Below are 21,993 nucleotides of genomic sequence, written 5' to 3'. Positions count from 1 at the left end.
TGGAAGAGAGTTTGTATTTACCCAAAAGATACGAAATACAAACTTAAGTATCTTTGTCAATAAAAGTGGTCAACAAAACAAACTCAAAATATCTAACAAACAGGTGTTAACAGAACAAATTGACCTAACAAAATGACCCACTCTGGAGTATATATAGTGACTGGGTAAAACCAACTAAGAGACAAGGGGGAAACCAATGATAATACACAAATTAATTTTGGGGGAAACCACCTAAACTCCAAGAATGCCATGGCAAGAGATGACATTCCTTTTGAATACAAGCTTTTTTTCACTGAAAACAAAGGAGAATACCATCTGTGCTTCTTCAGCCATCGGTTTTTATTTTTATGGAGGTTTAATGATTTTCTTCTGAGGCGACATCTTCTCTTCATCCGAGGAGCAGAAGACAGAGACATTCAGCACACAGTAACCAGCGAGAAGTTTGAACAAGAGAAAAGATTTTTATTTGGAAAATATGGGTTAGATGAATAAATGTGGTTTCTTCTTGCCCGGCTGTGAATTTTTCTCACAGCTTAATGTCAGTTTTGTGATTTCATAGTATTTCCTCTTATGGTTCTTTGGGTAAACACACTTCAGGTAAATTAGTGGGGAAAGCCATCTGCACAAAAAGATTGAAGGCTTTTTCAATTACCTAGGCACCGGTTTACTTAAGCTGATTTAACCTTTTCTTAAAATCTAGGCTACATTAGAATAATTGAAAGCACGAATGCAGACACGGAAGTGTGCTGTAGAATCACAAAGTGTATATTGCGATGCCAGGCCTGTGGGATTGACTGGAGCTCTGCCTAAAGTATCTTAAATGAGAAATTACTTAGAAATGTGCTTACAATGAATATAATCTTAATCTTTTTAATTACTTTTAGCTCTTATTGGAACAGTGGAGAGCTATTATACAATTTCCACCAATTTCCAATGAAAATGCTTCCAATTTTTTTGCGCTCCTCATCTGGTGTGTCTAATGGAGGGTGGTTAATTGCTTCCCCATGTCGCGCAGTCATGTCACTTTGAGCCTCACTGTCGCTCTTTCCCCGCAGGGTCGAGGATTCTCCAGAGCTATGACGGCCAAAGAGGCTCAAGCTTATGTGGGCGACGTTCAGTGTCTGGTCAACACACTTCAGGATGACAAGCTGTTCCTGGACCCACCTTCCACAACGCCCAGTGCCCGCTCCAGACGGCAACGCAGGGACACTCGACCCGAGCTGCTGGAACTCATGGTCAGACCAGACAAATATAGCCAGACAATACACAATAGTGAAGAGACACTCTCTTGGTCGTCTCACTGTGGAGGCAGATTTTAACTGCAGCTAAAGTGTTGCTGAAATAAAAGTTGGCATGTAGACAACAGAGATTTAGATATGAAAGGCCAAAAGTAAAAAAAAACAAAAAAAACTATATTATCAGATATAACCGTACCACATTATTATTGCTCATTTCATATATTAATCCACATGCAGACTTTTACTGTTTCTACTTTTCCTGGAACTGTTTTCTTACTGACATATATGTTTTTTTAAGACTTAAATCAGAAATACATTTTCAGTTTCTTTTAATAGGACAGTGGTTGGACATTCTCATGATATTGAAGTGACATCTTCCCCAGAATGATGTCTATGAAATACTGACATATCTAGAAGGAGAAAAATTTTTTTTAGAATTCAAATCACTAAAAGATGGTTGAAACCAGAGGTTTTCAAAACGTGAGAGAGTGAGGACTGGCCTTGCAGACCTCAAATCACAAAGCCTCTTTTTGTTTGAATGCCAGACCTCCTGGTGTTTTTTACATCATCAGGTATTTTTATTGTCCATTGGTATAACTCCATGTCCCTTCGTCATTTTTGTAAGTGATTCACAGGTTGGTTGTGAAAATCTCAATTTTCAAAGCAATTTTCAACAAAAGGTAATAACTGCATTTGTTGAGTGAAAAGTAGATTATGTACCTGAGACATCTATTCACATAGAAGTAGTATTTTAAAAAAAAGAAAAAAGATTTCCAATGTGTCTTTAAGTCATGTTGCTCGACTACTTTCAGCATTGCAGTTATACACTGACATGTAAATCATAGCATGCATGCGTTATGAGTCTTCACTGTACTTCTCTAGGCATGTCCTCCGTACATTTTGAGACCTTTCTTTTCACCGGTTCAACGGTTTTCTTGTAGCTACAGGCTTTAATTACATTTAATTATAGCTGAGCCACAATTGTGATGAACACTACTATCTCTTCTGGGTAATTCCTGTAAGTGAGCCATTGTTTTATTTCTGTGGCAGAGTGCTGCATAAAGGAGCAACACCACCAGACTATCAATAGGACAAGATACCTACTGAGAGAAAGCTGGATTATGAAGTGTCAGACTCAGTACCTCGAAGCATTTATCTAGCTCTAGTGGTCCTACAAACTTCAGTATAAGCCTAGCACTTTCAAAAAATACTGCAAGCTTCTCTCCAGCTGCTTTAGGTGAGCTGTGCACAATTATTCAGATTCTGTCCACATCCTCTCTCCAGCTCTGTCCAATCCTCACGAGTGACACCTACCAAAATGTATTTCGGGCTGAAATGAGGAAGTGCATAATAAGACATTCTACTATGTGTTTATCCACAGATAAAGTTTGGGAAAGGGGAGTGGGTGGTTGGCTCAGTGGAATACGAGAAGAGGAATGATTTGCCCCTCTACATCATCATCCCTGCTGTCATTGTGCCCATGCTGCTCATCATCATCATCTCTGTCTACTGCTACAGGTGAATTTCAGGTCAACTCAATGCACTGTTATAGATGAAGAATCCACCTACGTCCGCGCTTTAGTGGGAAGAATCAGATCATATGATCGATTTGGAGGCGTTTGGAAATATGACTTTCATACCTCTACAAATTCGTTATTTTTGTTATGGCATAATTGCTTTCAGTAATTGATATGACGTTAATTTGAAATTATATGAATAATCTGGCTTCCTTGTATAATAAATTGGGGAAGGACGATTTTTCCAAGGAAAGACCGCCTTTTTCCTCCTAATCTGTGATTTCCCCCTATGCGCAGGCAAAGTTAAATTCAACTTTCAATGTCTATTTGAAGTCTCAGTCAAACTTTACAGCAGAATTCTCATCCAGAGAAGTACTCCCACATTCACAGAGGAATACAGCCCTAACAGGATATTTTTATGGAAGTGTGAGAAACGCTTTGTAGCCAAGTTATCCGCCAATTTGGCAGTTTATTTTCTCTCACACTCAAGCATATAGTCTATAAAGAAAAAACAAAACAAAAACACATGGGATAGAATTTGAAAAAAAAAAAAAAAGTGATGTCTCCATCTCGTCTGGCTTTTTTGACGAGTGTTTTTTTTTTTTTTTTTTTGTGGCTTTCGTTCAGGAGGAAGAGTCAACAGGCCGAGAGGGAGTACGAGAAGGTGAAACACCAGCTCGAGAATCTGGAGGAGAGCGTACGAGACCGCTGCAAGAAAGAATTCACAGGTACAGACAGTGCAGCTGTGCAAAAAAAAAACTCCACCATATTGCTAATGTCCCTCAAAGGATCCATGTTTCTAAGAAGCTTAAACGTAATGAAGTGCTTTATAGCTCTGATTACATTTTTTGATGTATTGTCCTGCAGTGAATTAAATACGTTCTCAAGCTTAGCGTCATGTTATGATCGTTGCAGGGAGCAATTCTGCAGCGACAGTAATAGAAAACAATATTTCTCCCTGGAAATTATTTATTGGAAATGCTTTCTGCTCTGCGCAACTTCATGATTGAGAGAGGGGAGCAACCTGCAAGTGACAAAAGTTGCTTTGTAAGAAGAAAACGAGGTGGGTTGTGATCACGTGTTTCTGTTTTGCAGACTTGATGATTGAGATGGAAGACCACACCAACGACCTGAGTGAAGGCAGAATACCCTTCCTGGACTACAAGAACTACACAGACAGAGTCTTTTTCCTACCTTCAAAGGATGGAGCCAATGATGTGATGATCACTGGGAAGCTGGACATCCCGGAGGCTCGAAGAGCCACGGTGACTCAGGCTCTCAACCAGTTCTCCAACCTGCTCAACTCCAAGACGTTCCTCATCAATGTAATTACACTGCACCTAAAACACTGAAGTTACCTAATAACATCAGCATGCACTGTGTTTACAGCCATGTAATGAATACACTGATACGCAATACTTCTTCAACCAGTCTGATGTCACACTAGCAACAGAACTCGAGGGTTGTCAGTGTTGGTAAGTCCAGTACTTTTGACCACACTGAGATTACTCGGCAACTTTTGGATGGATAGCCGTGAAGTTTTATGGCGACATTTATTAGTCCGGGATGATGTACGAGTTTGGTGATCCCCTGACTTTTCCTCTTACACACCCAGCAGGTTGACATTTGTGAATCGGAGTGAAATATCGACAACTGGTAGATGGATTGCTTTAAAATTGGGTACCGACATCCCTCTGTCCCATGTGAGGTGCTGTGCAAAAACTTTGGTGATCTCCTGGCTTTTGCTCCAGCACCATAACCAGATCAAACTCTTTTCTCCATCAGTAATGTTAGCTTATGAGCACATATCTCCAAAAGGATCGATAATGGTTGATATTTCCATTAGTGTCAGCTGCAATCTGCAAATGCGAGCATGCCATGACTAAATTACATTTAACACAGGGAAGATTATGTTATCTAAACATTATGCGGTTGTTAATATGGTAACATGATATTGTTCCTGTGAAGGTGCTCCATTTAACTCAGTCTTGCTGTGTTAGCGGAGTCTCCCATTAAACACAATTCATCCTAAATATAATGAATAAATAATATTATCATACAATCTTTTTCAATATAATCTGTTTTCATTGGGATCATTTTGGCCTACGGTTAAAGAAAAATAAGAAAAACAACTGATCTTATGAAATATTCTCATATTTTAAGAGACCATATTTATGATTTGTGACAAAGAAAACAATTATTAGGTATCTTAGTCATGTTTAGGGGCTGTCCGAGCAGCTTCAGTATGCTTTGACATTGACTCTTAAAGTCTCTGGACTGCACTGAGAAAATAAATATTATACTTTTATAAGATATCTCCTTATTTAGTATTTCCATCGATGTGGCAGAGGGCACTTTATAATTCAGTGCTCCAGATCTCTTGAAGGTGGTCCTTTGGGTTGATATCTGGAGACAGTGAAGGCCACAGCCAGTGATTCACATCATTTTCATAATCATCAAGCCACCCACTGACCTGTAACACACTATGAATAGAGCTATTGTCATTCAGATGAAGTCCCATCTGGATAGAAATCATAGGATGAAAGTGATCTCTCACCCAAACCATGCAAGCAAAACGCCCCCCAGCTGCTTCACAATACCTTTGGACACTTCACTCTTGCTGTCAGATTCAGCTTTTTCTTTTAATTTGTTGCTAGCAGATCATTCTCAACTCATCAAATTCGCAGCTTTGTGTAAACTTTGTGGACCCTGAGCGTAAGCAATAAAGTTTCTCAGATTTAAAGCCACTCCATGATAAAAATTTTAAACTGGGGAGATGTTTCCCTGTGAACTGAACTGACCTTGTTTGAGAATGGCAGGAGTACATGACAGAACAGCAACAATATGGCTTTTTTTTTGTGTCTTTTTGGGCAACGGTGGAATTTTAAGGCACTGAGCCATAAGCTGTGTGTGGCTCCTGCTGCACAGGCAGTCCTCCTTAAATGCTGGAATTTATTGTTGTATAAAGTAGTATAGTATAGTATCATTTTGTTTCTTTTCAATGTTTTTTTCTGATAATGGTAATAAAAAGGTACGATCGACTTGGCATTGCACTTAACGTCTTACGTAAACGTTGACTTCTTCAATTCTCTATTGGTGTGTAATTTGCTGTGTAGTGTCTCCCACGACACCGACAGTTCCTCTTCCTCTACATCTTTGTAAGCTTTCAAAGTCGTCCTGTCGCACAGCCAAAATGCTGTAAGGGTCTACTTTAAATTCATCTCCCCATCCTTTGAGTTGAGGATTGTGTTTTACTTTCTGCCGTACAGTATTAGAAGTCAGAGGCAGCAGACATGGCAAAGGGACGTGTGAAGATTCATATTAATCCAACATTTCTGGCACAGAAAAAGCCTCTGAGGTGTTAATAGCATATGTGAGGTGATCCGTCTTCTACTAATTGGTATCATTTCTAAGACAAAATGTTTTTACAAGCCAGAACTAAATTTACCTTGATGATTTAAATTTGTGCAAGCATTGGTCTTTTGATCATTCAGAAGCATATTATACTGAATTTACTTGCTGTGTGAGCAGGCTTCATCAGCATGAATAATGTAGCTTGTCTCTGTCTGTCTGTGTGCGTGCGTCTGTGTGCGTGCGTCTGTGTGTGTGTGTGTGTGTGTGTGTGTGTGTGTGTGTGTGTGTGTGTGTGTGTGTGTGTGTGTGTGTGTGTGTGTGTGTGTGTGTGTGTGTGTGTGTGTGTGTGTGTGTGTGTGTGTGTGTGTGTGTGTGTGTGTGTGTGTGTGTGTGTGTGTGCGTGTGTGTGCCTGTGTGATTCTGTGTTTGCAGTTTATCCGCACCCTGGAGCGCAGTCATGACTTCAACGCTCGGGCCAAGGTGTACTTTGCCTCCCTGCTGACCGTGGCTCTGCACGGGAAGCTGGAATACTACACCGACATCATGAGGACACTGTTGCTGGAGCTGATGGAGGAATACGTCCACAGCAAGAACCCCAAACTCATGCTGCGCAGGTGAGCCGGCACCAACCTGCCACTGCTTCTCAGCAGATGCTCCTCCACTCCAATACGTCAAAGCACTGGCACAGCAAAATGTTCAATACGACGTAATATATCATGGCAAATATTGGATTTGGTCCTATATTTGAAGTAAAGATAAGAGGCTGCCAGGAAGATTTAGCATACATATGCATTCCTCCATATTGTCACTCCCTATTGCTCCAGTTGAAACACTTCATCACGCCTCATAAAAGACCTAACTAATAAGCTCTGAACAAGACACAAGGGCTTTTTTTTTTTTTTTACTCTGTTTAAAATCAGGACCATTTTCACTTGTTCATTTGGGATTTTTTTTATTATTATTATTATTATTACTTCCTGAGAAATAAAAATTACAGAATATCCTTCAATAAAATTATAGGAGAAAGAAAAAATCTGCCAGTAGAACAAGTGACAAACTGTCTTGCTTTAGAGCTGCAGAGTGTAACATCAGGTGCTTTTGTCTCCCTGATGTCTGAGAACATGTTTTTCATGCATGATTTCAGTTCCGATAGGTTTTTAAGAGGAAACTCTAATGAAACGAAATGAGGAGAGGTTAAAACTGTTATTACAGTCTCTTGATCAAACAATTTTTGACTTAATTTTTGTAAGAGTCAAATAATGAAAAACAGCTATTATGCAAAACCATTCCTGCGACGGTCACAACAGAAGCAGAACATAAATCAAGACGAAAATTAAAAACACTGTGCGTTTCATTGGCTGCAGTTGGTAACAGTATCTTATATTTGGACTTTTTTTTTGAGAGAACAATTCTCTCTATTTCCTGCCAGACCCTCCGTTCTCCCCCATCTAATGTAGCCCTTCTGCCTCTGTACTCTTAGATATAGAAAAATGTGCAACTTCTGGTCTGAGATTGCAGCTCTATAATCAGAGTGGCCCCATATCTAAACTCTGGCACCAATTTTATCAACCAGTTGAGGCAGACTGGGACTCGGTTCAAGATGCAGTGGACTGTTTCATTCTGTTGCCATGTTTTCTGTAGAATTTTTGCACTGACTTCTGTAGTCCACTATCAAGAGCCAGACTGCTGCTCGATCTATTCCAGTCATCCTCCTTCTGTTCCTCCTTCTGGTTTTTTTTTCCCTGCATGGAGTCCAAGCATAATGTGCTGAATGACTATTTTGCTGTTTCTCTTCATCATATTCTTTCTTATCCTGTTACTCATGACCATTGCGATTCTGTTCTACGTCCATAAAGGCTTTCTAGGAGTTCCAGGATTTTGCACAAAATGATTGTTCTGTGGAGATTTTCAATCTAAAGGACATTAGTGGGTTTTTTTTACTGTATATTTTAGGGGTGTCAAACTCATTTTAGTCCATCGGCCAGATAACAGCCAAATTCGATCTCGAGGGGGCTGCATGAGTAAAATTTGAGAATCGTAAAAAATACATTAAGAATAATATACATTTAATGTCATAGCTTTCTTGAACAAGCTGAAGTTTTGATGCAAAATGCAATAAAATGTCCAAAAACCATGTCATTTTCCATCCCTCTGCGGGCATATTTTTAACAAATTTGTCCTCTTAGTCTGGCTTTAATGTCAATACTACTTAACAAGCAATGCAGTATCTAGTTTTTATTGCTGCATCACTGGTCCCTGCGCTTCGACCTCAATATGTATGATATGCCATGTCCACTACTCTCGCTAAAACAATGTGACCCCCCAGTAAATAAATTCGAAACAACTGTTCATTTATTGAAAAATTGCAGTCAGTGCCTTCTTTTTCAAACCTTTACATTCTCATTCTCGATGGCTGGATTGACAAGCTGCATGCATAGTTGCTTCTCTTTTTTGATTTTACAACTTCTTTATTATTGAGGATCTTTCGGTATTTAAGCAGTTTAAAAGTTTAAAAGTGTCAGGAATTATTTAGTATCCACGATTTCAGACTTAATTGGCAAAATGCAGTTTTGATTGACATGAAATTACAGCGCATTGATTTTTAGAAACTTGCTGAACTGGCGTGGCTGTTTTTCCTCTGTATTCCCCAAATGTTAATTGTGCCATATTTTATACATACCCCCAGTACTATTTCATCATTTCTTTGTATAATTAGGGTCGGTAAAAATTTTTAATATTCAATAATGAATAGTTTGGTTCAACAAATGTCCATAACGAGACATATTCCCATTTTTGTGGGGGGGGGGGGGGGGGGTTTCTGTTTGTTGTTTGTTTGTTTTTTGCCCCTTTTGCCACCATAATGATTGCATCAAGGTCAAGTCAACCCCCCTGTAGGTCTCACTAGTGTGACAGTGTACTCAGTCATCTCTGCTGAGAGTGGGTTATGTGATCTGAACTATCTACTGTGTCTCAGCACGCTCAGACTGGCTGTTATGCAAGTACACATCTTAATTATCCCCCAATGGAGAAGCTCATTATGCTGATTAGGCCATTGTGCCAACACAGGCACACTTATATACAAGCCATCTAATTAGGCATGCTATGAGCTAACAATGGGTGCCACCAGTGGATATCTGACATTATGATGGGCAACCTGTCAATTGACCACTGACACAAGTTCTGGATTATAATGTTTTGACACAGACAAGCTGTGCAGAGCTTCCCTTCACTGTTATTTGGTAAAATCCTCTTCTGAGTGATGTTTGAGAGTTTTCAAGAGGACACAGTGAAAAGAGTGACTTATCTCTCATTTCTTGTTCAGTGCTAACTGCTCTTTTCCCAAGTGTCGTTTTTATTTTGCAGCCGATAAAACACAGACTATACAGACTTATAAATAGTAATGAACACATTAGGGAATGCGTCAAAACAAATGTCGAAACCCCATAAATGAGTTCACCGAAAACAATCAGTGACAGCTTTAAAATCCATTGACCAAGTAATGACTATTTCTCAGCATATAGATTCATAATTTGAATGGCGGCGTTTGTTTGACTTTTTCCCCGAGTTTATTTCCAACTTGCATGTAATTTCCGCTGTTCTTCAGAGATGCAAAGCATTTTAAGGCATCAAGCAGTTTGCAATATTAAAAGCTTGTCATGTAACGTGTTTTTCAGGTCAGAGACGGTGGTGGAAAGGATGCTGTGCAACTGGATGTCTATCTGCCTTTATCAGTTTTTGAAGGTAACAAAGGAATTTGATCACTTCAAGTGCATCCAAACATAGTCTGAGAGCGACATTTAATATAATCCGCCAATTAATAAGTCAATAAATATATATTTTGGAGGGTTATTATTTGATGTGGGATGCAAAAAGAAATTCATGCTATTCGATGCTTGATCGTGTTTCATAGTAAATATAATATCCGGGGGATTTTGTACGAATTGTTGGATAAAAAAAGGACTCGTGTATTGCTGTCTTTGTCTTTCCCTGAACAAATTTTAGTCTGAAGCTGTCCTTGTATGATTTATTTTAAGATGGGATTCAACAGTGAATGTGCATTATAAGAGAACATTTTTATAATTACAAGCTTGATCATTAAACTATGAGGTTTATTTATGGATTTCTCCATTTCTCCCATTAGTACTTGTATTGACGGTGTGAATTTATTTGCCTTCTAAAGCTGCTAATCACAACAATTAGCTTCTTGACAACAGCTGAGGCTACTTCTAAATGGCTTTGTGTGCCCGTGCGTGCGTGCGTGTGTGTGTTTGTCCTTTGTAACAGGACTCTGCAGGCGAGCCCTTGTACAAACTGTTCCGAGCCATCAAGCACCAGATCGAGAAAGGGCCTGTGGACGCCAGAGTGAAGAAAGCCAAGTACACCCTCAACGACACTGGCCTTTTGGGTGACGATGTAGAGTACTCTGTCCTGGTGAGAGAAAGAGAGAGAGACACACACACACACACACACACACACACACACACACACACACACACACACACACACACACACACACACACACACACACACACACACACACACACACACACACACGCACACACGCACACACGCACACATACACCCATACATACAACATCAGTAACCCCCTGTCATAGAAAACGACACACACTTCTTTGAGATTGCATGGTGTTTTGTGCCTAGTGAGCAATACAAACATGCACACGCGCCATGGAGTTGCCATGGAAACCGCTAAAAAAAGGAGGGGGGGGGGACCCTAAGGCGACTGCCCGCTTTTGTGCGACATCCATTTTCAGTGTCAATGTTCTCAGCTCAAAAACACAGGCAACACATTCCAATAGAGCAGTGAAATGTGAGAGTGAGGTGAAAGTAATACAAGGCACTACAAGTAATAGAGTAGAAGCCACCTCCAGCACCTCTCCTCGACCTTGCAACCTGCTCCTGCCCTGTATCCATTTGGGCAGCTTTCAGGAGTCAGGAAAAGCCCCTGCGTCTCATTTGGATATTGTGTTTCAATAATGGAACTAATGTGAACACAGCTGTTTTCTGTTATAGTCGGCACAAATAAAAAGACCCATGGGTAATGGCGTTGTCGAGGACAATTATCAAATTAGTCTGAATTACATGTCTCCTGCCGTGATGGATCGCCTTCTGTGATTGAATTACACCAAAGGGGGGGGGGGGGTAAGCGGCGACAAGCTAGATTTCACAGGCAGATGCAGGAGTTTCAATTGGTTTTAATTCACAGCTCGCTCGTCCCAGTCACTTCTAATGGGGACGGGATTACGAGGCTGCTATTGAGCTCTTATTGCCTGCCTCACATTTGACTCTGTTGAGTGCTCAGATATTTCAAGTAAAGCTCATTGAGAAGAGGAGGGGAGGTGGGGCACAGTTCATTCCCACTAAGCTTTGGTCTTTAGCCGGTCATGGTAAGATGTACTGTCTGGTGTCACTATAGTGTTGGTGTGTGGGCTCACGGAGGCCAGTGAAGCTTGGTATGTGTGGGTGGGTTGGTATCGATGCGCTCCAGCCATTTGTGAAGAGAAAATACTAGGTTGCGTACAGTAAATAAACCTGGTGATTGTGCGTCCTGGTTTGTACTTTTAGAATTTGTACTTCGTTGCTTTGTCTCTAAATGGCACGCCTCCCACCAACATTTTTCTTGAAGATATTCTTGCAACATCTGACATCACAATGAAGTTCATACATGCTACATGTTATCTTAGCTTCTCTCGACGGCAAGTTTCGCTTTCGATATGTGTGAAAGCTGGGAGCTGTGTCACACTTAAAGTAAAACAGCTGTACATTTGGAGGAATACACATGGGAAATTGTCGAAGCCAGTTCGACCACCAGAGTCTCTCCCTTTCAGATGGAAAACTCAAAAGCGTTACATTGAATATCCAGACATGGAAATGTAAGATCTTTGTGAACACACAGACTTCCCACTTTGTGAAGTCTGCATATTTCTAACCCTCTGTGGATTGCACTTGACATTTCCATGCAGTCTCTTATTTGTTTTATTTCTGCGTGTGTGTTTGCTAGACTTTGCAGGTGCTGGTTCAAGGCGAGGGTCCGGACGTCACTCCTGTCAAGGTGCTGAACTGTGACACCGTCTCACAAGTGAAAGAGAAAATTATTGAGCAAGTGTACAGGAACCTGCCATATTCCCAGCGGCCCAAGGTCGACAGCGTCACTCTGGGTGAGTAAATGGAGACCACATAGGACGCAAGAACATCTAATACTAATGATTGATGTAACACTTACAAATTGTGGTTTAGATGTCAATATGTCGGCTTTTTTTCACCCCAGTTTCGACTGGACTTAATTTAGAGAGGAATCAGAAAGGCGTTTGTCTAAGCAAGTAATGGATATTTCATTTTAACATCACTCAATACATTTTACACTCCAATATATTTATCTCTGTTACCAAGTAAGGTGGGAAAAAGCATTTCTGAGATTGAGAAGTTATTCATTGCAGACAACATGAAGAAATTCTCCATTGCTAAACAAAGTTTTTCTCGCTACTGTAGTCGGAAACCTTGGGGACTGACTTGAAAGGCTAAAGCTCTGTAGACATTTTCTAACATCAAAGCCACTTCATATTCCCACGCATGCTGTAGATTCCAGTTCTTTATACATTTTAGATAAGCAGGAATCCATCTCCTTTCATGGTGAATCAGAACGATAACCCCCTGTACTTGGTTATACTTGTAAATTAAGTCAGAGACGATGCTGAGCTAAGGTCTTCAGTGGCACAGAATATGTTGGGGCACGTATTAGCATTTTGAATTCATAAAAAAAAAAAAAAAGGCTGTTATTTCACTTTTTCCACCCCAAATTAACTCAAGTGTGTCACTAAAACCTCTTAGAAAAAGAAAAAAAAATGAATCAAAAGCTTGAATTGATTGAAGCCAAATTATGACTCAATTTTTTTGTCGTTTGGGAGATGCTGTCGCCGAGAACAATTTCACTTGAAATTAAAGTTAAAAATTTCTTATGAAAAATTAAGAAGTGGAGGTGAAAGCGATGAATTACATTTCTCAACTAAAATCCTTGATGGTGTCAGAAAGACACATTTTAAATGATAAAATAGTGCATAACCATCAGTGTCACAGTTGTGAAGGTTGCAATCTATATAAAGGAAATATGTTTTAAAATTCTATTCAGTGGAAAAACACGAGCATGACCTCATTCAAACACAAATAACTACTTGGTGTGTGACAAAGCTTGTGGGTTGGAGAAGTTCAGGAGGCTTGGTTGAGTGCCCTGCGTTTCCAGCTCTGTGAGAGAGGCGCTCCACCTTCACACTTTGAAAAGCCCTTCTCTAAAAGGACTTTCTCCTCCTGCTTTTGCCACAGAGTGGCGCCCTGGGTCAACAGGGCAAATTCTGTCGGATCTGGACTTGACTTCCCAGAAGGAAGGAAGGTGGAAACGCATCAACACTCTGGCGCACTACAACGTAAGTACTGTCAAAATGTACCTCCATGGTGAAGCGTGCTCAAAAAGAAGGAGACTGCAAAAAGGATTTGAGGATGTAGATGGGAACTAAAGAGAAGAATGTGGGTGTGTGGATATGAATGTCTACATGTCAGACTCTGAGCTGTACAACATAGTCATATATGTATGAAATCCATGTCTGCTGCTGATGCTTAAACACTCCATTTAAGTGTTTTGGTTTTTCTCTTTCATTTAAAAGCACGGCCATATTTTGTATTCCCACACTGTTTTGTGGTTCGTAATGGCAACAACCTGTCAGTATTCGGTAAAAGAATATGTCGTAAAACTGTAGTCTGAGTCACAACAGTATGGCTGTCTCTCACTTTATGTCGGTGCGGTTGTGTCGTGGACCATGCAGGACAGTAGCCCTCCAGGGCGATTATTCAACACCACTGCTGTACATCATCACATATGTACTGACCCATTTCAGTCATTACACTTCCTGGGAACAATGTGCATCAAAATTCCCGTGGGACAACAGATAGGTTGTGCCTATGATAGGAATACTACTTTTTGCTTACAGTTCCACAACTCAATGTGACAGTGTGACATCTTAGGCGCCAAGGCCCGGGGGGGGATTCAAAGTTTCACTTCCCACCTGAGTTAAAGTTTGGAGTGCAAACATACCTTACAAAAAAGGGTCAGCTTCCTAAAAATAAGCCCCTCCTTTTCCCTGTATCGCTGATCTCCTCCGAGCTTAGCGATGTTTCAGGCATGCAAGTGACTGATTGTCGAAGGATTGACTGAGACAGATTGAGCATCATGATTGAAGCCTCTGTTTATCTCAGCCATGAAACATAAGCATGATTGAGCTGCATAGAAACAAACAAGGGACCGGACTTGTTAATGTGTCTAGCAACTCGCGTTGAAGATCGCTAATCTTCATCAGTAACAAGCGTATGATAGTGTACACAAAATATGAATAAATAAACATGGTGGGTCTCTTAGCTATAGCCTATAAATGCAATAATGGTGGTGGTGGGGGGTTGTTGTTGTTTGTATTTACATGAAGTGCTAAAAATGAATATGTTTTCACAAAAATAGTCATAGTTTCTCTTCAGAAATTAAAAACTGAAGAAAAATGAATGTTGTGGAGCCTCGCGGGCTAACTGGTCAGCTGGCTTATTGCAATGTATGTGGCTGCCGCATACTAAAAGTGTCATCAGGTATTAATGGAATGCATCCTGTATGAGTGTAAACTACAGTGTTTATTGAATCTGACTGTATATGTCCTCGGTAGCTTTGCAGCCCATCTGAAAGATGCTATGTGTCGCTGGGTGCTCCCAACTGCCCACTCTGGGTTTGCTCTCGTCGGCTCTCAGTGGCAACGGAACGCCACTCAATCCTCTTGACAGTGTATTGATCCTTAGAAAATAAAGGTCACTCACAAAAACCCTGTACTGGCCTTGCTTTTTGGCCACTTAAATCCCTTCCTTTTCAAAGGCGCTCGGCTTTCTTTCATCCGACCTGCTGATGTCTCACGGTTGTTCTCAGACGACAGCCTTGCTGCCATAGATTCATTGGCTGTGTCAGAGTAGTGCTAATCACAGTTTTTGTGGGGTCAATAATAGGTTGACGCTGAAGAAAACTGCCTGTAAATACCCCAATAAAGACCCACTGTTCATCTCCACTCAGTCACATTGATTAGAAATTAGTTGTGAGGCTCAATAGGAGGCTGCTGACCACAGTCACAATACCTGTTAAATTCAAAGGCATGTGAAGTCAGCGTGACTGTGCTGTCTAACAAAGGGTGTGTGTGTGTGTGTGTGTGTGCATTGTGTTTTTCAGGTACGAGATAACGCCACACTCGTTTTGTCCAGAGTGCTCCACACACAACAGAACTACGACCAGAACCAGGAAAACCATGAAGAGCGTATGTGTCCTCATAATGTACTCAGAAACATACTTTTTAAAGCCAAACCAACACACATTGCACTCAAAGGATATACCGCCTTTTTTTTGTTTGTTTGTTTCTCCAGGGCTTTTGTCAACCTCCCCACTCTCATTCAACATGCTAATACATGTTGTTTTATGTATAGCTCGCCTTGAAAGTGTGCTGAATAAAATACTTTTTTCTCCCTCCTCATTATTTACACATCCGAATAGCTGATTGTTAAGCGAATCTTTGCAAATATTTCCTCCGCATTCAAATTCCGTTGACAAATGCCTTCAAATTTTTCATCATCTGAATATGATGTGCATGAATAAATAACAAGCAGAATTATTCGAAGACAGTCTGAAGTGACTTTTTTTTTTTCCCCCCTTCTCTTCAACAGGAAATGCTCTGTTAGAAGACGACAAAGTGTTTCACTTGGTGAGGCCAGCAGACGAACTGGACGAGATCAAGTCGAAACGGGGAAGCATCAAGGACAAGTCGATGACCAAAGCTATTACAGAGATCTATCTGACGCGACTCCTGTCTGTCAAGGTACTACATTCATTCATTCATTAACCCTATCTTGTTTTCACGTTTGACTTTTGTCAAAGACTTACTGTAAATAAAATAAATACAACTAAATGCCAATTTAATATGAAGTCTTTGGAAATGTGTGAAACTAATCAAAAAGATATTAGAATTTACAAGTGATTGATTTTTTTTGTTTGTTTGTTTTTTTTAAACCTAATGGGTTGAAATTGTCAAGGGGAGTTTTCAAAAGTCTTTCACATTGTTTTATCATCAAGCAAAAAATACACTCCAATCCATACTAGCCAGTGTGAAAGCAGCAAAATAAATGCAGATATAAATGATACGGGCTCAGTGCAATCACATGTTTAAGTCATCATCTTGTGTACAGCTCATTTTTGGCTCTTTCTTATAAACACACCATAGGAATAAGAGTAGACTCCTAATAAAACCGTATTGTCCACACTCACTGAGTGTGCACATAGCTGTGTCTCCTGGCTTGGCAGTGTCTGCCTGCGCTCTCCGTCTCTGCCCTGTCTCACATTATCTGTGGCCTCTTTCAGGGAACGCTGCAGCAGTTTGTGGATGACTTCTTCCGCAGCGTGCTGTGCTCGGGGGCAGTGGTCCCACCGGCTGTCAAATATTTCTTTGACTTCCTGGATGAGCAAGCGCAGAAGCACAACAATGTGGACGAGGAGACCATTCATATCTGGAAGACGAACAGGTAAAATGATGTGATGATTCCTCTCACTGTTGGTATGCTGTGCCATTATTCTTTATGGAGCTGTTAAGGCAGAGTTTAGGCAAAATTAAGCTCACTTACAAACTGAAATCCCCAATTTTATATATATTTCCACAAGAAATCGTGAAGAATAGTAATGATATTCAAGGAAAAAGCAAACCAAAGATGTTGTTTGCTTCCACTATTCTATGTACAGTTAATGTAGTTGAGTGTCAGTGAGTCACATCTCTTAAATCAAGAATAATCAAACCTTTTATATGATGAGTAATGGGAGGACTAAAGAAGAAAAACAGATTTATGTGTATTTTGTGGGCCATTTTGCAACTATTACCCATTTTCCTGAGATATTGGATTGTTTTTCATCTTAAATACCAATTTGGATTTTAACATTTACAATACGTGCACAACCACTAAGTGATTAGTAATTTTTCCTTAATTACCATTTTTTTAATCCACAATTTTTTTTGACATTTTTAGTTGTATACAATACATCTGCTCTTCCTTCAAATCATCACAGCAATTCGATTTTTCACCTGCTGCCAGTAGTGTTTTAACCAATTATCTTCATATACTAAATGTTGCTTTCCCTTTCATCAGACCAATTACATAAGAACAGTTTGTCTCCCTGGGTCCTTTCATCTGAGTACAAGCTGCAACGTTTTCCTCTTTGTTACATTTTTCACATAAAAATTAAACTACAGAACAAGAAGCTGAGCAATAACAATCAATCAACAAGAGTTGGGGCTTCTGGGGTAATTAGGTCCTCTTCAGTTTTAAGTAGCAGTTGAGTGTCCTTTCTTTGTTGCTGTTTTCTCTCGTATAAATGAGCAATTTGTCCCAGTTTCTCATTAAAGATGTGTTTTGGGATTTTCAGCTTGTAGGTGAGTTTCTTTTTTAAAAAACAACAACAACAAAAAAACAGACTCCTCTATGTAGCCTCGGTGTTAGACTAGTGGCGTGTCCAGCCTGTACCCTGCCTTCATCATTAGTCAGTCGGGGTGATAGATGATAGGATTCATGATCCCACCATGCACCAAGTATTTCTTGGTGTGAAAAAGACCATTTTAAAATCTTTTTTTTCCCCTTTTATTATGATTTGATGAATGTGTCATTTACCAATAATTACGTTGCCCCCAATTTTGATGTATTGTCTCAGCATGTTTGCTTTAATTGAATCATTATAGCCACTCATATTTATGGTCTGGGGAGCACCAAACAACTTCAGGTTATTGGGGAGTGTAAAACTATCAAATATATGAATGAAATAAACATTTTTAGAACTGAATTTATTGTAAGTGTAATAGAAACATAATATAGTTTCATAGTGAATGTAAAGTAAAACATTAAAGTCGCACAAGAATAGATGCGCTTGTTATTTCTTTGCTGATGGATCCCAACAGTCGTTAACAATAAAGTGAACATTCAGAATTATGGCAATGAACCAGAAATTACAACTCGGTGTGAGGGGGGAAAACACGTGGCAGGTAGTCAAATGATCCTTTTTAGTCTTAATGGATTTTATTTCTTAATTTGTAATTATATACTCATGATTTGAAAAAGTAGTTGTTAGCTATAGATGTTTAAAAGCTCAATATATCCCTCTGAAATGTAGTTCAGGGGGAGTTTAAAATCCAATAAAATTGAGCTACGCCAATGAAGTACAAGTGCCTCATATTTCCACACACATATCCGTCTGAATCTGGCCAATTTCATAAATCCAGCAGCCTGAGATACAGTAACTCTCCAAGAAATAAAACTTACTTATCCCAGAAAGGGCTGAATACAAATACTCAATTCCAGCTCACTTAGTTTGCATTTGCAATCCCCCCCCCCTTCCCGTGTGACATTTAAGTGCATAAATTAGTGTCACGTCGGCTGAGGCTCAAGCATACAAGATGACGTGTTGCATGTAGATGCCAGTGATTGACGCAAGGCTGGCAAGAGAGCACCCACACAAGGACAGGAGATGAGCGATTTAATTACTTACTACACTCCACACCGCGCACTGCTTCCACCGGTTCTGTTTATCAAATCAACTGAGGGGCCATGTATTAAATATGAATGTGTGTATGAGGCATAACAACAAACAAACATGGTAATTATGTCCCGAGCTAATTTAATTCCGTGATTATAGTAACATCGCTATTTTTATGCTTCCATTGTATTCTCACCGCAACCCTCCCATGAGATATTACCCAACCAGTATGAATTTTACGCGCTGTGCGTTTCCTGTCTCAGATGGCGAACCTTCGCGCCGATTACGGAGGGAAGATTTTTGGAATCCACCGTAATTTGGGCGTTGCTTTGAATTTACAAAGCTGAGGCGAGGTTGGAACAGAGCGTGTTGCAGCTTGTGTGTTCCCCATTCAGAAGGGAAATTAGCAGGAGCACTCGAGCATTACATTATGTAGTCTGCGTTTAAAGTTGTCAGGCCGCGCGGAAACTTCAAAGGTCAAAGTTTTGCAGTCGCTTCAACATTTCTAATCAGTGTTTGTTAGGGCAGTCGAGCATCGTTGCCTGTTGCTTCCCATACCCAGAAACCCCCCCCCCCCCACACACAGACACACACACACACAAAATTTTGCATTTTGTTTTATTTGAGCTGCGGTAATTTTCTGAGAGGTCAGCGTCACATGGGCTAGTCAAATAAACTGACAGTCACCGGTATTGTTATTAATAAACTGACACCTTCAAGAAAAGCTTCTCTCCGTCCCTGTTATTATCTTGTAATGCACTCAACCGCCCCTCAGGCAAGTGCTCTCACACGTGGAAGGCTTCTTTGACTGAAGTGAATTCATACATGTAATCTGGCTGATGAGATTGTCCACGGCGCTGAAGTAATAATACCGATAACAATGGCGATGATGGACTGATTTCTTTGCCCGCCTCGCCCGTACAGCCTCCCGCTGCGTTTCTGGGTGAACATCCTCAAGAATCCACACTTCATCTTTGACGTCCACGTCTCTGAAGTGGTGGACGCCTCGCTCTCTGTCATCGCCCAGACTTTCATGGATGCCTGCACCAAGAGCGAGCACAAACTCAGCCGGGTGAGTGGAATTGAATGAATGGAGGAGGAGGATTAGGTGGGGAGGGGGGGGTTAAAAAGCAAGGGGTGAAGATGAGAGAAAAGATGAACAAGATGAGAACAAAGCTGTTTAAATGGGAGGTGATTCGTAGTGAGAAGAGGGATGTCAGAGGTCGCTGTGTCTGAAGTGCCGTCGTTCTCATTTACTGTGCATTAATTTCTCATCTGCAGGACTCTCCAAGTAACAAACTACTCTATGCAAAGGAGATCTCTACCTACAAGAAGATGGTGGATGAGTAAGTACTGTCATTGCTTTCCAACGGTTTTCCTTGAGGATCTAAAATGGCTCCAGACTGTCAAAAAAAATTTCACCCGCTTACATCATGCAGCAATTATCACGTCTTGACCGCTCTGTCTGTCTGTGCGCGCGTGTGTGTGTGTTTGCAGTTACTACAAGGGCATCAGGCAGATGGTCCCCGTCAGTGACCAGGACATGAACACCCATTTGGCAGAAGTGTCACGGGTGAGAAACGCCTCTTATTTTCTCTGCCATTTAGTTTACCTTTCTATTAAAGTACATTGCAACGCTCCAGTCTGTGGTTGATTTTGTGACATCTGTGCTCACTCTTGCAGCTGCAAGTGCAGTTTAATAGTATAAAGCTACTTGAAAGCTTAAGCTTTGAACTTGCCATCGTTAGCAAGGAGTATTTTTACGCCTGATTTGTTGCTGAACTGCATCTTTGGCAGTTTCGTTCGATGCTCACAGCCACGGTACAGTATGAAATATGTCTCTAATTAAATGTTTAACCGAAGAAACGAAAACCTCAGCCCATATGATGTAATTCCATTATTGCCTATGTGTTGTGGGTATAGATGGATAGAGAATATTACAGATAATTAGGAGACTTTGGTGCACATCAGGACACAAGTATTGTGTAACAAGTATGTTCTATTACCTGTTCTTTTAAATCTTTGGGGAGAGGCTTTACAGCACATAATAATAATAATAATGAAAAAAAGATAAGAGGGGGATAAAAAGTGTTTATGTGGCATATGCTATAACCACTTGGGTGCAACGACTGCTCCATGTAGGTTTTATGTAGAAGAAAGAAATAGAGGGAGATGCATTTCCCAGCACACTATTTTAGCAAACACTGGTCGAGCTTCATTGTTGGTGAAATAACAGAAGAACAGCTAAATAGATGTACATAGTTTAATCATAGACATGTCAGTAATTGAGGTTTCTACAATATAGTGATAAAAGTTTTTGTGAAAATCTAAATGATTTCGTCGAACTTGTGTGTGATTTGGAATGGCACAAATCTCGCAGAGGTTAGTTTGTTTTTAAGTATCTCTCTGCTGCCTCTATTAGCAGAGAATTATTCTTCACATGCAGTTCATTCTCAGCTGTGTGTAGTTTCATTGTTTACTTACGATGCATATTTAACCTTTAAGTTGTTGTTGATGTTTTCCAGTCTCACACAGACAAACTGAACACACAAGTGGCTCTCCATCAGCTTTACCAGTACGCCAGCAAATACTATGATGGGGTAAGAAGCCCTTCTCCTTCCTATCGGACCCAAAGGAGGCTATTCCACTGAATGCACTAGTGCCCACTATATTATTGCTTTTCTTTTTTTTTCTACTCTCTTCACTCTTGATATGCCAGAAGAGTGATTGTATGAAATTTTAATTGAAAGCATTTCTGTGGGATGTGAATTGGAAAATTGCTCTGGGAATTGATTTTTAAGCGTCCATTGTGCTTTGCCACTTGAGGTCACGGAAAGGGGGGATAAACAAAACCTAATGAACAAGTTGGATAAACAAATGGGGCTGTCAGTCTCCCCTAAGTGGGCTCACAAACAATAACAGCTTATATGACATGACTGTTGATGTCAAATAACACTATCCCCCTCTCTCACTCCCCACCCCCTTTTTCCCCCCTTTGTCCGGTGCTTCTTCTCCATCCACCACCTCCTCGTCTCTGTGCTTCCCTCTGACATCACATCCCCACCATCCTCTGCCCACTTCTTACTCTACCTCCCTATTGCTTATTATTTTCCCTCCTTTTCTCCTCCATTTCTGCTCCTCTCACCTTTTGTCCCGTTTTCAGATCATCGCGTCCCTGGACGAGGACCCGACTGCCCAGAATAAACAACTGACCGTGCGGCTCCAGCAGATAGCAGCCGCCCTGGAAAACAAAGTGACTGATCTCTAACCCACTGAGCAGAGGGAG

At 40.5% G+C, this 21,993-nt stretch overlaps 1 protein-coding gene across 2 annotated transcripts in view; it reads left to right on the top strand.

Moving 5' to 3' along the window:
* The window catches only part of plxnb2b (plexin b2b), a 130,858-nt gene extending 108,865 nt beyond the window's left edge, over positions 1-21,993 (top strand). For both annotated transcript variants that reach the window (XM_080504313.1, XM_080504314.1), the window contains 17 exons: positions 1,056-1,235; positions 2,620-2,756; positions 3,383-3,483; positions 3,851-4,080; positions 6,542-6,723; positions 9,784-9,850; positions 10,394-10,540; positions 12,132-12,288; positions 13,448-13,548; positions 15,375-15,459; positions 15,863-16,014; positions 16,554-16,714; positions 19,632-19,779; positions 19,989-20,053; positions 20,205-20,280; positions 21,233-21,307; positions 21,871-21,993. In XM_080504313.1, the coding sequence (XP_080360439.1) occupies positions 1,056-1,235; positions 2,620-2,756; positions 3,383-3,483; positions 3,851-4,080; positions 6,542-6,723; positions 9,784-9,850; positions 10,394-10,540; positions 12,132-12,288; positions 13,448-13,548; positions 15,375-15,459; positions 15,863-16,014; positions 16,554-16,714; positions 19,632-19,779; positions 19,989-20,053; positions 20,205-20,280; positions 21,233-21,307; positions 21,871-21,975 (2,169 nt within the window). In that variant the 3' untranslated portion in view covers positions 21,976-21,993. The remainder of the gene's footprint in view (positions 1-1,055; positions 1,236-2,619; positions 2,757-3,382; positions 3,484-3,850; positions 4,081-6,541; positions 6,724-9,783; positions 9,851-10,393; positions 10,541-12,131; positions 12,289-13,447; positions 13,549-15,374; positions 15,460-15,862; positions 16,015-16,553; positions 16,715-19,631; positions 19,780-19,988; positions 20,054-20,204; positions 20,281-21,232; positions 21,308-21,870) is intronic.

Source organism: Blennius ocellaris (assembly GCF_963422515.1).
Source record: "Blennius ocellaris genome assembly, chromosome: 11".
Classification (NCBI taxonomy): domain Eukaryota; kingdom Metazoa; phylum Chordata; class Actinopteri; order Blenniiformes; family Blenniidae; genus Blennius; species Blennius ocellaris.
This window is presented reverse-complemented; position numbering and strand designations above follow the sequence as displayed.